General features: G+C 34.0%; 1 protein-coding gene across 6 annotated transcripts; it reads left to right on the top strand.

Moving 5' to 3' along the window:
* Positions 1-902: 902 nt before the first annotated feature.
* Positions 903-12,189, top strand: LOC18104590 (BAG-associated GRAM protein 1). Of its 6 annotated transcripts, none has more exons than XR_008057120.1 (18): positions 903-1,351; positions 2,604-2,654; positions 2,802-2,899; positions 3,379-3,454; positions 3,963-4,091; positions 4,205-4,251; positions 5,197-5,320; positions 5,462-5,578; positions 6,230-6,259; positions 6,354-6,453; positions 7,958-8,064; positions 9,017-9,160; positions 9,246-9,350; positions 10,070-10,216; positions 10,594-10,647; positions 11,014-11,142; positions 11,597-11,658; positions 11,774-11,860. XR_008057120.1 is itself a non-coding variant. In XM_006376379.3 (18 exons), the coding sequence occupies exons 1-18, from the start codon at positions 1,157-1,159 to the stop codon at positions 11,894-11,896; spliced, it is 1,773 nt and encodes a 590-aa protein (XP_006376441.1). In that variant the 5' UTR covers positions 906-1,156; the 3' UTR covers positions 11,897-12,189. The 6 variants fall into 6 exon arrangements, 5 of the variants coding, with proteins under 5 accessions (XP_052302505.1, XP_006376441.1, XP_024439786.1 ...); XM_006376379.3 differs by having other exon boundaries at positions 906-1,351; positions 11,079-11,142; positions 11,774-12,189; XM_024584018.2 differs by having other exon boundaries at positions 1,200-1,351; positions 2,585-2,654; positions 11,079-11,142; positions 11,774-12,189.
* The last annotated feature ends 747 nt before the right edge of the window (positions 12,190-12,936 follow it).

Genomic DNA, 12,936 nt, shown 5'->3' with positions numbered 1-12,936 from the left:
TTACCATTGAACAACTTACTATATAATTAAAAAAATAAAATTTATTAAAAGAAAAAATATTTTTTTTTTAATGAAAGCCTAATACCTCAAGAGCCTAAACGATATTTATTTATTTATTTATTTCAGGTACTATATAATATATATTGAGGTATTAGGATTTTCTACCTATATTGAATGTGTTTGCTAACTTTTGCCCTTTTTTTTTTCAAGTTTCTATCTCTATCACCTTCGGAAATTGTCATCCAATTCAGCTCATCAGCACAAGCATTGAAATTTTATTCCTTTTTGTCAATTTTTCTAGAAGAAAAGGAGAAGACCAAATTTCCTGGAAAATTCTTGAGGGCAATCCTCGACTTAGTCTTCCAACTAATCACCCACAATTCCTTAGGTTCCCAAATTATAAATGTTCTCAATTAAATCTCCAAACTAGTATATATCTCTCAATTGAGTCCTCACATCCATGTTCATTTATATTTCCGTCCAAATTACATATATCATGCAATAAAATGAATTTTGAAAACCTAATTGATAAAATTTTAATTCAGGGACTATATTAAAATAATATTTTTTATTTTTAAAAAATTATTTTAGACATTAACGTAACAAAACAATCATAAAAAAAAATTAATTTTTTAAAAACGCTTTTAAAATAAAAAAATAAACAAATTTTTAGAATCTATTTGAAAAAATGATAAAAATTACTTTTCAATTTGTTTTTAGATTAAAAATATATAAAAAATATTTTTTTTTTATTTTTAAAAATTTATTTTAAACATTATTAAAATTAATTTAAAACTAAAAAACATTTAATTTATTTTAAAAATACAATTGCAACGAAATACCAAACAAGACTTTTCAATCTTTATCGAACTCTATCTTCTCCGTCGCTATTGATCTAAAAAATTCAACCCCCAACAACGGTCTACTTTATAGACTGTGACATGGGTTTCTCTCTCTAAAAAAAATTAAAAAAAGGAAAAGAAAAGAGAAAAATAGCCCTTTCTCTCTCTAGAAATGGTCATTCTCATTTACTCTTCAAAATCAACACGCTCACGCTCTCTCTCTCTATCATTATTAATTAAAACCCTAATTTATTATTGATTGGTTTAGTTATTGGCGAGAATTGAGAGAGAGAGAGGTGTGAAACTGAGGGAGGATGATTGAAACGGCAGCGCTGGATTTTTTGGTGCCGTCATGGTGGGAGATCAAGGTGACGGTGGCGGCTGCGATGTTTGTGATCTTGTCGTTTTGTTTTTTCTCGTGGAGTGGAGGTGGCGGCGGAGATGGTGGTGGTGGTGATCGGGCGGTGGTTTTGGAGAATTCTGGAGATGGCATTGATGAAAAAGATAAGGTTAGTTTTTGGTTTCTTTTTGTTTTGATTTATTTTTTTTTTGGATTTTTTAGAATTCATTTTTATCAAGTTTGACTCTTTTTTTTACTTGATGATATTTTTTGCGTCTCCTGAGATAAATTTCTCTGATTTTAGTTTGCTGTTTTGAATTGAATTTTATGTGAAGTTTTAATTTTTAAGATTCTTACGTGATTTGTTTTTTTTTGTTTTTCTAGGCAATTGTTGATTTTTTGAGTTATTTTTATGTAAAGTTTGATTCTTTCTTTATTTTTATATGATTTCTTTTATGGTTTTAGATAATTAGTGTTCTCGAAGTGGATTGTTTGAACGTCCTGAAGAGTTTTTCTCATGAATTTTGTGTGGGTAATGCCATTGATCATGTGAAAAAGTGTGTTCTTTATCTTTTGTTGGTGGTGAAGTAGTAATTTGATTCCTGTCTCGCTTTAGGGACTGAAATGATGATAAGTTCCAAAAGTAGTATAAGTTGCAGTAGGTGCTTTGAATGCTTCTTGTTTAAAGTAATTACCTTTGATAAAGTATTCTCTAGTTCACTAGCTTTTAGTGTGATCAATCCTTTTGGTCTCTTGATTCTAAAAACAACCCAATGGTAGTAGTGGAATAGTTTGGAGCGGGGGAATACATGTAGGGACCATCATAAAATGTGAGGAGGCAAGGAACTATTTTGTTTTTTTTTCTCTAGAATCACATTAATTATATGTACTTAGGGCCAGTAAACCAAAATAAAATCTCTGGCTCTTAAAAATGATTGATGTGTTATCACTGAACCTATGGGATAGAGAGAGAAAAAAAGTTTATAGTAAGGAAAAAAAGTTCATATAGAGAGTTCACGTACCTTATTCAGATTTCTTGCAATTTTATGTATTCTATGGGATAGATTTTACTTAATGTTTGATATTCCTTGCTTGTTGTCTGCTCGGATTTTTAGCTGTTCTTTTGTTGCTGAGGATTATGGTAGGACAAATGAAATGAAAATCTGGAATTCTAGAGCTTTCTGTACTTGGAAGATCAGATCAAAATTTTACCTTCCACTTGTTTGAATGCGTTCATGTTGCTTGGTTGAGGGGGTTTTCTATAAACTTAAAAATTAAAATGGGTTATAGCTGAAGCTCTTGAGCATGCACTCCCTGTTGATCAAATATTAAACTTTAGTGGTGTTGCAATCTTGTGTGCTGCTTGTTTCACGGAGTAATTTTCCACTTCTTTGACATGCAGTTCTGCACTTATTTTGTAGATGGGACAGTTGAAAGGAGATTCTCAAGCCAATTCTGCATATATAATCAAGGTATCTTTGGATCCAACGAAATGTTTGATTCTGTTACATAAGTATCATGGATGAAGATCGGCATAGTTGACTCCATTTAGTATGTCCTCATAGTCATTTTTATTGGCTGTGAGAATGATATTGTTTATTGTGTATTTTCTATTTCAGTTGGAATTGTTGGCAGCTAAGAATCTCATTGGTGCAAACTTAAATGGCACTTCAGATCCTTATGCAATCATCACTTGTGGTTCTGAAAAACGTTTCAGGTTATTTGATCTGTTTTCAACTTTGAATTTTATTAACTTGTCATGGATTCTAAAACATATATCCAAATTTATAATTGTTCATTTGGGACTGAATACCAATATGGTGCTTGGGATGGCCATGGTGGATTTTCATGGCAGCAGTAATCTAATAGTCATGTCAGAATTGTTTTTGGCACATGTGGATATCAAAAATGAAATAAAAATAATATTGGGCATTTGTGTTGTTATAGTTATTAACTTCCTAACATGAACATGTACTTCATCAACTATATGCTTGTGACTGACTCACCATATTGTTTGCTAATCACTTGGCCATTCCAGCTTTATTTTATGCAGTTTAACCTTGTATACATATGGTGCATAGTGTTTTGAATGCTTGATCATAGGATCTTATCTTCTTCATACAAGTTGTTCATTTAGATTTATGACTCTGACTATGTTCTGTTCCATTTGTTTATCTTTACTTTTTTCCTACACAGCTCAATGGTCCCTGGTTCAAGAAATCCAATGTGGGGAGAAGAGTTCAATTTTTCTGTTGATGAGCTCCCTGTTCAGGTAATTGTAGACTGGCTGATATAAATCAATAACTGGGTGAGGTATTAAGAATTTTATTTTATAGATCACCTTGCATACATGGCAAATCATTCTCCAAAAGTACATTTTTGTACCTTTATAAGCATTGATTGATGTCTCAAGTTTTGCAGTTTCTTTATTCCTGATCTTCCCTTCTTCTATGCACTTTACTGTGATCAATGTTGGCAATTCTTCTTGTGTTTATCTGTGTTATTCTCCTCTTAAACTGCCTATAAAATATTGTCTGGTTAATAATCATTTAATTGGGAAAGTTACATCACTTGCTTTACTTGGTGATTGTATCCTTGAATTTGCCTACCTATTTTATTTGTTGACTTTCAACTTAGTTTCAGTGGAAGTTGTGAGAATCCTTCAACTTTCTGTCCAAAGTTGTAATTTGAAGGTCAAATGAGAATTTTTTTTTTCTGGTTAGATTTTTTTATTTTACTTTTTTGCCTTCAATCTAATGTCTTTTTTTACGTCTTGCCAGATTAATGTGACAATATATGACTGGGATATAATTTGGAAAAGTGCTGTTCTTGGTTCCGTAACTGTTCCAGTTGAAAGTGAAGGTCAAACTGGTGCTGAATGGTACACATTAGATAGCCCATCAGGACAGGTAACTTTCTTATTTCCCATTCTTGTTTCTATTGCTGTTTCTCATTGTTTTGACCTCTTCAATTTGTTTATTCTTTCCTGTAAAGATGAATAAAATTTTCTACTGCCTCTCAGGTTTGTCTCCATATTAAAACAATAAAGGTGCCTGCAAATTCCGCCAGGTATGGTTTATTGCCTTCTACCACTACCTCATTAACATCAAGCTAGAATTACACAAAAATTTATTTAAGGAGTGGAAATCCCACTTTTGGGTTTTTCCTTTTGCATTTATCTGGCTTTGAGTCTCTTTTCTCTTCTCTTAGGTTATCTCTTAATTATTTGCACTTAGTGGTTAATTGTATAGTGGTTCCAAACATGTTTCTTGCAATCAAAATGTCATGTTTGTCTTGGAAGTAATTATGGTATTGAGGGATTAGAGAATTATGGATCCATGGATTTGCATGCAAAAAAAGGAAGATAGAAATAGAATGCATGAAAAGGAAGAGAAAGTAAGCTATCAAGATATAAAATAAAGGCACTCAAGTCACCTGAACAAAACTGCAGAAGCTCTTATTGGTATCATTCATATTGAAATAAACTAAGAACTCTAGCGATAACAATTTGAGCTATTGTATCCAACTAATCCTAATAAAAAATACCTCTGAGACAAAGCCAACCCAAGTATTTACTCTCAGTATGAACTGTATTTGATACAATAACTTGTTACAGTGCTGTTACAGTGACATGGAGCAGCCAAGTTTAAGTTAATTGTCTACTGGACTTTTAATATTGATTTCTTACAATGTTTTAATTAAGATACCCGGATAATAATTTTTTTAATGAAAAATTGCCAATTTTCTAATTAGCTTAACTTGTGCTGCTCCATGTCACTGTGCCTATCAGTAAAATCTATTTTTTGGAGTTAATAATTTGGTTTTCATGTTATCTTACTTTATGGATTTTGGACTGCTCACCTTTTACTCTCCAAAGAATGAAACTCATTTGACCAGTGCAGATTAATTCACTTCCAACCGTTTGCCATATCAAGTAACGAGAATTAGTATTACCTCTAAATGTTGGTGGAATTGTTAATTATCTTGAATTAATTTAAAGTTTATAACTGGTAGGGCTGTAAATGGATATGCTGGAGCTAATCCTCGAAGGAGGATATCTTCAGATAAACAAGGACCTACGGTGGTTCACCAAAAGCCTGGGCCTTTGCAAACAATATTTAGCCTCCTTCCAGATGAGGTAGCTTACACAAAAATCATCCCTTGCTCTACCTGTCTATCTATTGAACTCAAGAATTTATGAACAAGTCCTTTTAGTGTTTTAGTTTCTTTGTTGCATATCCTGTTACTGGCTAACTTAACAAATGTACTGTGTTTTCAGGTTGTTGAGCATAGTTATTCATGTGCACTTGAAAGGTCATTCTTATATCATGGCCGCATGTATGTCTCTGCATGGAACATATGCTTCCATTCTAATGTGTTTTCTAAGCAAATGAAGGTTAGCTCATCTTTCTCATTATAACCATTTTATTGATTTTTCTAACACTGTTCAAATAAATTGTACGAGGTCTTCACTGATAGATTATTTAAACACCACCCGCCATCCCCCCCTTCTCGGGCCCAGATTTAACCTGTCTAGGGGTGTCGGTGAAGGCAGGCAGAGATAGCTCCTTTGTGTTTGGGCAGAGGAATAATGCATGACATATTCTTGTCTTTGGTTGTGTCATACCTCAATATTAGGGGAGAAGAATGTAGTATGCTCCACTAGGCCTATTTGCAAGTTTCTCTTTCTCCCAAGTAATGGGATTTTTTCCAGTAATATGCTTTGTGTTCAACCTTTGTAGGTAGAAAACACAAGGGAGATTTGCATGTATAACTTCATGTTGCTGTTTCTAAAATTTTGATATAATCTGCTTGTCATAACTTCTAAAAAGTTCTCTGGTCGTTTTTTTTCTTTTTTTTGGTTATAAAGTTTTTCCTCTTATAAAAAGTTTATGCTAAGAATTCTTTAGTCCAATTGATGTGAAAATTCAAGTTATTTATCTTGTTACAAGCGTTTAGGTTTTAATTCAGCATAGGTGTATTCAGAGTCAATGACTTATTCTTACAGTCTTCTTTTGTACCCTATTCATTTATTTTTATGTCACAGGTGGTAATACCATTTGGGGATATAGATGAGGTATGCCTTTCGTGTGTTTCTTTTGATGATATTGGCCCTATTGTTTACCACATGAAACACGTATGTTCAACCAATTTTTTTTTGGTTTTTACAGATTCGTAGGAGTCAACATGCATTTATTAATCCTGCTGTAACAATTATTCTACGGATGGGTGCTGGTGGACACGGTGTTCCCCCTCTAGGAAGTCCTGATGGTTAGTGATAAAATTCATAACTCTGATAGCTTCAAAAGCTTTTATATATTTATCCTTTTCTTTAACTTGGAGATGAAATTATCTATGGCGTGCATTATAAGGTTTCAGCATTTCCTATCATTTTCCATTGCCCAAGAGGTCTCAATATTTTAATTGACCTATGTTTATAAAATTTTCGACATTTCTTTTCTTTGTGAAATCTTGACATTGGGTCATCTTTTTGAAGTTTTGTTGCCTAAATTGCCTGGTATTAAGTTCTCGTGCTGATGTCAGGGAAAAAATGGCCATTTGGTACGGCTGCTGTTTTCTATTTTCTGTTTCTGTTTTTCATTTCTATTTTTGAAATTGGTTTCACAATCAATTCTCACATGCCATACTAAGTTTTTAAATTCTTTATTTGATGTCTCCAGTTATTAGTTTAGTTTCTATTGAGTATTTTTTATCTTCATTTTAAAAAAAATAAAATCTTATGCCATAATTTTGAAAACAAAAATAGATAAAAGAAAACAGCAACAATACCAAACATCCAAGTTTTTCCGGTTGTCATTTCATTCTGAAATCTGCCCTAATCTTTTATGTTTCTTTTTTCAGCTTGTGTATTTGTAATGCATCATATTATTGGATCAATGCAGTACATATGTGTTGCTTGAAGCTTATGAGAAAGGGCCTCACCTAGTTAGAAACTTGATTGCATTTGAGGTTCACATTAACCATCGATTTTTTACCATATTCCTTCATCTTTCAAAATATATTTATTATTTTGACTAGCCTGCTTGATTTTGATTCAAACAGTAAGGTTGTCCCTGCCACAAGTTAAGAATTTCTTGCCCTTGGTTGATGTGCTGTCTGGTCAAAATTGTGCTTCTTAATACAGTTTGCCTACTTAAGGGTTTAGGTGCTGCTTATTTTACAATTTTTGGGTTTTTCATGGTACTGGCTTGCTCATAGTACGAGATAGGCTTAAAACCCGCAAGGTTAACACAAGTTGTGATGTCCAACTCCTATGGTCCGCCAGGATAGAGCTTGTCCTAAACAAGGTGGGCTCGTTGACCCCAGGCAATGCCTTGCACAGCTAGTTCCAAGTAGTTGATGTATCCCACAGCTCATGCATGCATATGTGTATGTGATGTGATGTGATGCTTGAGAATTAGCACTGTAGATGTGTCAGAAGATGCACATATAAGCTGTTACTTGGGTTTTCTTTTTATTCCTTAGCACATTCAACTTTCTACTATGTTATGTAGCATCTTTTCCATGATGGAAAATGTACTTCGCTTTGGCAACACTCCTTCATTTATATAAGCCAATATCTCTAGTTCTCTCTTCCATAACAGGGTAATTTTCAGATTTCTATGTCCTGTTTAAACAAATCAAATGTGCTTTTACTCTGTTGGATTGCTAATTAGAAGCACCCATCATCTGAGGCAAATTCTATATTTAGCATGAATTCAGTTGTTTAGTTATGTTTATATTACTTCATTTTATCCTTCTTTGCCATTTTCAGGTAGAGTCAGGTATAAATTTGCATCCTTTTGGAACAGGAATCATGCATTAAGAGGGCTGCAGCGTGCAGCAAAGAACTACCGCACAATGCTAGAAGCAGAGAAAAAGGTCTATCCTTGAATCGTTTCTTGTCATCTTTTGTTATTATATATGTCAATTGAATTTTTATTTTTTTAAGTTGGCATGATGTATTATGCAGAACAAAATGGGAACAATTTTTTGAAATTCTTGAGATTCTGCTAAAGACACTAGTCTTTTAGCCATTCTTTGAAACAGTAATAGTTCCTCTGATAGCAAACCTTTCATTTGCTGTGCCCATGGGTTATGTACTACAGTCTCTTTGTTTCTTTTTCTAATTTTTGGCCTAGAAACAAGCTTCAGAAATTGTCTCTTCTATACTTTGTTGTGTATACTAGGGATGAATTTTCCAGTTCCTTTGCTGTTATTTATACACACATCAGTGTAAGCACACACGCATGGGCACATTTTCCAATTAAATGTCATAGAGAAACACACAAAACTCAAGTCTTGATTGATAATAGCCATGCAATCAGAGCTTCATTAACTCGAAAATGTCATTATTTAGATTGACGGTTGATTTGAAGATGAATATGCAATCATTAAATCATCTGTTTTTTTTCCTCCCTTTCCTTGTTCTCGTGTAAAGTTCTGTTTTGTGGTTGACAATCCATATGCCATCATTGTATGTACCCGGTGAGCCCTTGGAACACAGTATTCAATGGCTTTTCCCTGGAAAGGCTTTCTAGAAGTACTCAGAATCTGGAAATGATTTCCTTTGCATTGTATATGGGCAACATCCAAATGCTTTCTTCAGTGAATTCTTTAGTAGTTCACCGTTTGGAGACCAAGATATTTTAGCTGCCAAGTGTATTTGAGTTAGTCTTCCATTAGTGAGTGAATTTGCTCCCCTATAATTGATCTGGAATAACGCTGTTTGTTGCTGTGCTCCAAGTTTTATACTCTGCCTGAAATTTGATGAACCAACATCTGCAATTCATAAAGAAAAAAATTCTCACTTGATATTATTATTGTCATGTAGGAGAGGGCAGAATCAGCACTGCGTGCACATAGTAGCTCCATCAGGAGTGGTACAAGGCAAGCCAATATTCCTGAAGATGTTGTGCAGAAAGCTGGAAAGCTTCAAGCTTTCATCAAAGAAGAGGTTCTTGTTGGTATATACAATGTATGAACACCTTATTCCTGTACCTTCTCATGGGTTTGGTTTATCATAATATTACTTTTTTATAATTGATTATTCTTTATTGCAGGATTTATTTCCATGCACTGCTGAGCAGTTTTTTAATATATGTTTGAAGGATGGCTCAACTTTTATAAACGAGTATCGTTCAGTTAGAAAGGATTCAAATCTTGTTGTAAGTTTGAGATCGTTCCTTAAATGCTGTTAGTTTACACATCCTGTATGTTTGGTTATTTAAGTATACTCTTCATATCATTCAGCATTAGTAATGATTAGAATAATGATTGTAGAATTAAGAATTAAGTGGTAAAAAGTTTTGGATTATGCTCTAGAGTAGCAAAAGTCCATGTAATCAGCTACAGAAAATATTGACAAATGGTTAGTATCAGATAGGCTCTTTCTATCTGTAAATATGTGTTTGCTTGGATTCTGATAGATACGGGGTGCAGCATCTTATAGATGGCCTTCATATCATTCCTTAAATTTGACTTTGCATTACTTAGAGCATTGGAAGGTGCAACATCTTATAGACGGCCTTTGTGTCTATCCTTAAGTTTGACCTTGCATTACTTGAGAGCAATGGATTAGCACTGTCTCCATTTAAGTTTCATTTATTATTGAGCTACCCAGTTTGTTTTCTTTTTTAAGGTTTCCTTTGTTTTTTCTTTGCATGATATAATTTTGGAGTTCAAGGTAATAGTTGATTTTATTATGAATGGCTGTCACATTAGTCTACAGATCCTCATACAAGTCTAAATTCGTTACTTCTGCTGTTAAATGTGGATCAAGTTTGGTTTGACTTGGTGGCAATACTTTATTGGATAAAAAATGTGGAGTTTTCTAATTATCCACTACTCTCTACTTCCAGCACTTACTAGTTTGTGTTCTTTCCAGATGGGACAGTGGCATGCAGCAGATGAGTATGATGGTCAAGTGAGAGAGATAACATTCAGATCTTTATGCAATAGTCCCATGTGCCCCCCAGACACAGCTGTGACTGAATGGCAGCATTTTGTTCTGTCACCAGATAAGAAAAAGCTTGTGCGACCTCATATCTCACCCTACAAATTTCTTCTTAATGCTAGTAGCAATCCTGTTATTTCAAATGATCTCAGATCACCTTACTCGTCCAATGAAGCTCAATATATATAACTTGTGATATGACCATTTTTATTTTTGGACAATAATTTCCTCCAACCTGGGGTGGAGGAAGCTTCCTCTTGTCCACAGATGTCATGGTATTATGCTGCATGTTTCATCTTGATAATTTTTTTTCCTTTTTAATTACTTTCATCTTGGTATGCATGATTTTTTTCCCATACATGTCTTCCTATGGGCAGGAGGAAATTATTGCTCTGTATCTCTCTCTCTTTTCATTTGTGTTAATTTTATTTATTTATTTATCTGCCCTTTTTTAGGTGTTTGAAACTGTGCAACAGCCGCATGATGTTCCCTTTGGATCTTACTTTGAGGTATGTGCAATTTAGGCACCTTGAGAAAATATAGCCATGTTAAATTAAAGAGAGTAATGAACTCCTTGATGATTCAATCATAGATTGTAAAGCATATTTCTGAAGTTTTATTTGTTCTTTTGCATCTAGGAGACACTCTGCACAGTGTAATGTTTCAGGTCTCATCCATTGAACAAAAAGTTGGATGACAAAATAAAGAATTGGAAACATAATTTACAAATTAAAATAGTTTTGGATTATTATTCCGAATAAGCTGACTAGGTGTTGATTTTTTAGCCTGTTGAGAATGAGAATAGCATTCATCATAGGAGCTTGCGTGTTTCACACTTTAACTTCTAGCTTAACAAGGCTCTACTTTATCTGTAGATGTTATTATCTGCTTTCTTTTTTCGAACATTATTGTTGACATTGTACTGCTGGCCCTGCATTAGATTCACTGTCGCTGGAGCCTGGAGACCAATGGTGAAAACTCATGTGCAATGGATATAAAAGCTGGTAGGTTTCTTGTTGCCCTAGTCCCCTTGACATATGTGACCAGATTTTACCTTACTTTGAATTCTGCTGATAGTCAAATTTGTCTAAATAGATTGTTTTCTGTTGACTGCTTTTCTTCTAATCTATTTTACTCTTACCTGGTATAATCTTGTGTACTGGTTGTTTGGTCATGAAAGAGGAAATAATGAAACCACAAGCACTTGGTCTCTCTTGCATTTGTTCAAGGGCGTAGAAGCATAGATATAAGAATTTCTAACAAGCTATGATCTTTAGAACATGCTAGAGCTTCTCTATGGACAGGGACCGACTCCGACTAACCCTGACCTGTTGTCTGTGCCTGAACTACTGTGTTCTTTTGATATTCTTTTGTGTCGTTTAAAATGGTAAACATCCTTTTCAGTCCGGAATGTTGTTTCAGGAAATGGGTGAAATTTTAATCTTACTATTTCTGCAGGTGCACATTTCAAGAAATGGTGTGTGATGCAATCTAAAATTAGGTCAGGGGCCATCAATGAGGTTAGTTCCCTTCTGTAGAGCTGTTTTCTTTTTACAGTACCAGTTGAATTTTTACTTTTCAGCTAGCTTTCCAAAGTTCAAAATCCGTCTCATGAATTATGATCTCACTTTGCAGTACAAGAAAGAAGTAGATTTGATGTTAGAAATGGCACGCGCGAGTGCTAAATCACACATGTCCAGTGGTGAGACGACGGACAAGTCCTCGTCCTCTCCAATTATAACACAAGATAGTAGCTAATAGCCCCAGTAGTATTTCAAGTCCATTATTTTTTGGTTAATTTTGTTGTAATGTCATCTTGTTTAAATTATTTGTATGTAGAGGTCCTCGCAATGGCCATGGGTGTTCTTATCCTGTGTGCTTTTCGTAACTTCACCCTGTCTCCTTGGAGATCAAGGGGTGTGTTCATGAAATGTTTTATCAAACCGCAAATTCCTCGTACCATAGTTAAACATGTGCTTAATGTTAGCAAAACATATTGATAAAGAAATTAAAATAACATACACATTCTCATTCTCGAAAGAAAAGATAAATAGTAGTGGATGGTGGGAGAAAAATAGTTAGACATAATCTGTTGTGTGCTGACTTGTTGAGACCAAGCTGTTGATTATAGGATTAACCTGCAATAACAATTTTCTTTCATCCTCCTGTAGTGTTTCCATTCCAACTTAATCATCGTTTTCTTTACTCAAGTTCTTAGTTCTGCATGATCCAATCAGTTTTGATGGCTTCTTTACGAATTTTGTTTTCATCTTTGTATGTAAAGAAGGTCAGTGATTTCATGAAACCAACCATAAGTTTATCTTGATGAAGGATTTACGGATCTCCAGTGTTTGCCTTCCACCTTCCTCCATCAAAATCGTTTTTCAAACCCTTGATCTTCGTCCATTCCTTTTTTTCGAGGCTCTCTTTCAATGTGCGCGCGCGCGCGTGTGCGTGTGTCGTCAATAAATTTCGATATATATTATTGTGATGTTATAAAGTGTAGTTGTTACACATGATGCAAAGTAATTGAAACTTATTGCAATGTGGCTTGTGCTTTTCTCAAATAAATAATACAATCATGATATGCGTTGAATATTGATAAGAATCGTTATTGTGCTAGCTAGCCATAAGGTATGATTAGTGCCTTGGAAACCCCAATTAACAAAAATAAAATAAAATTAAGAGGTGTGGTGATTTTACTTATCGTCAAAATACGGTTGATTCTTTCACTATTTATTTTGGTCATAAATTGTTTTTTTGGGTGATTTGATTTTTATGTGGCCAATGAAGACTAA

Source organism: Populus trichocarpa, chromosome 13 (genome assembly GCF_000002775.5).
Source record: "Populus trichocarpa isolate Nisqually-1 chromosome 13, P.trichocarpa_v4.1, whole genome shotgun sequence".
In the NCBI taxonomy this organism is placed as follows: Eukaryota; Viridiplantae; Streptophyta; class Magnoliopsida; order Malpighiales; family Salicaceae; genus Populus; species Populus trichocarpa.
This window is presented reverse-complemented; position numbering and strand designations above follow the sequence as displayed.

Excerpts from the sequence above, each read along its gene's own strand:
- LOC18104590 (XM_006376379.3), top strand. The coding sequence starts at position 1,157 with ATGATTGAAACGGCAGCGCTGGATTTTTTGGTGCCGTCATGGTGGGAG. Across the intron at positions 8,065-9,016 it reads TGCTAGAAGCAGAGAAAAAG|GAGAGGGCAGAATCAGCACT; the intron begins GTCTATCCTTGA and ends ATTGTCATGTAG. Across the intron at positions 11,143-11,596 it reads TGCAATGGATATAAAAGCTG|GTGCACATTTCAAGAAATGG; the intron begins GTAGGTTTCTTG and ends CTATTTCTGCAG.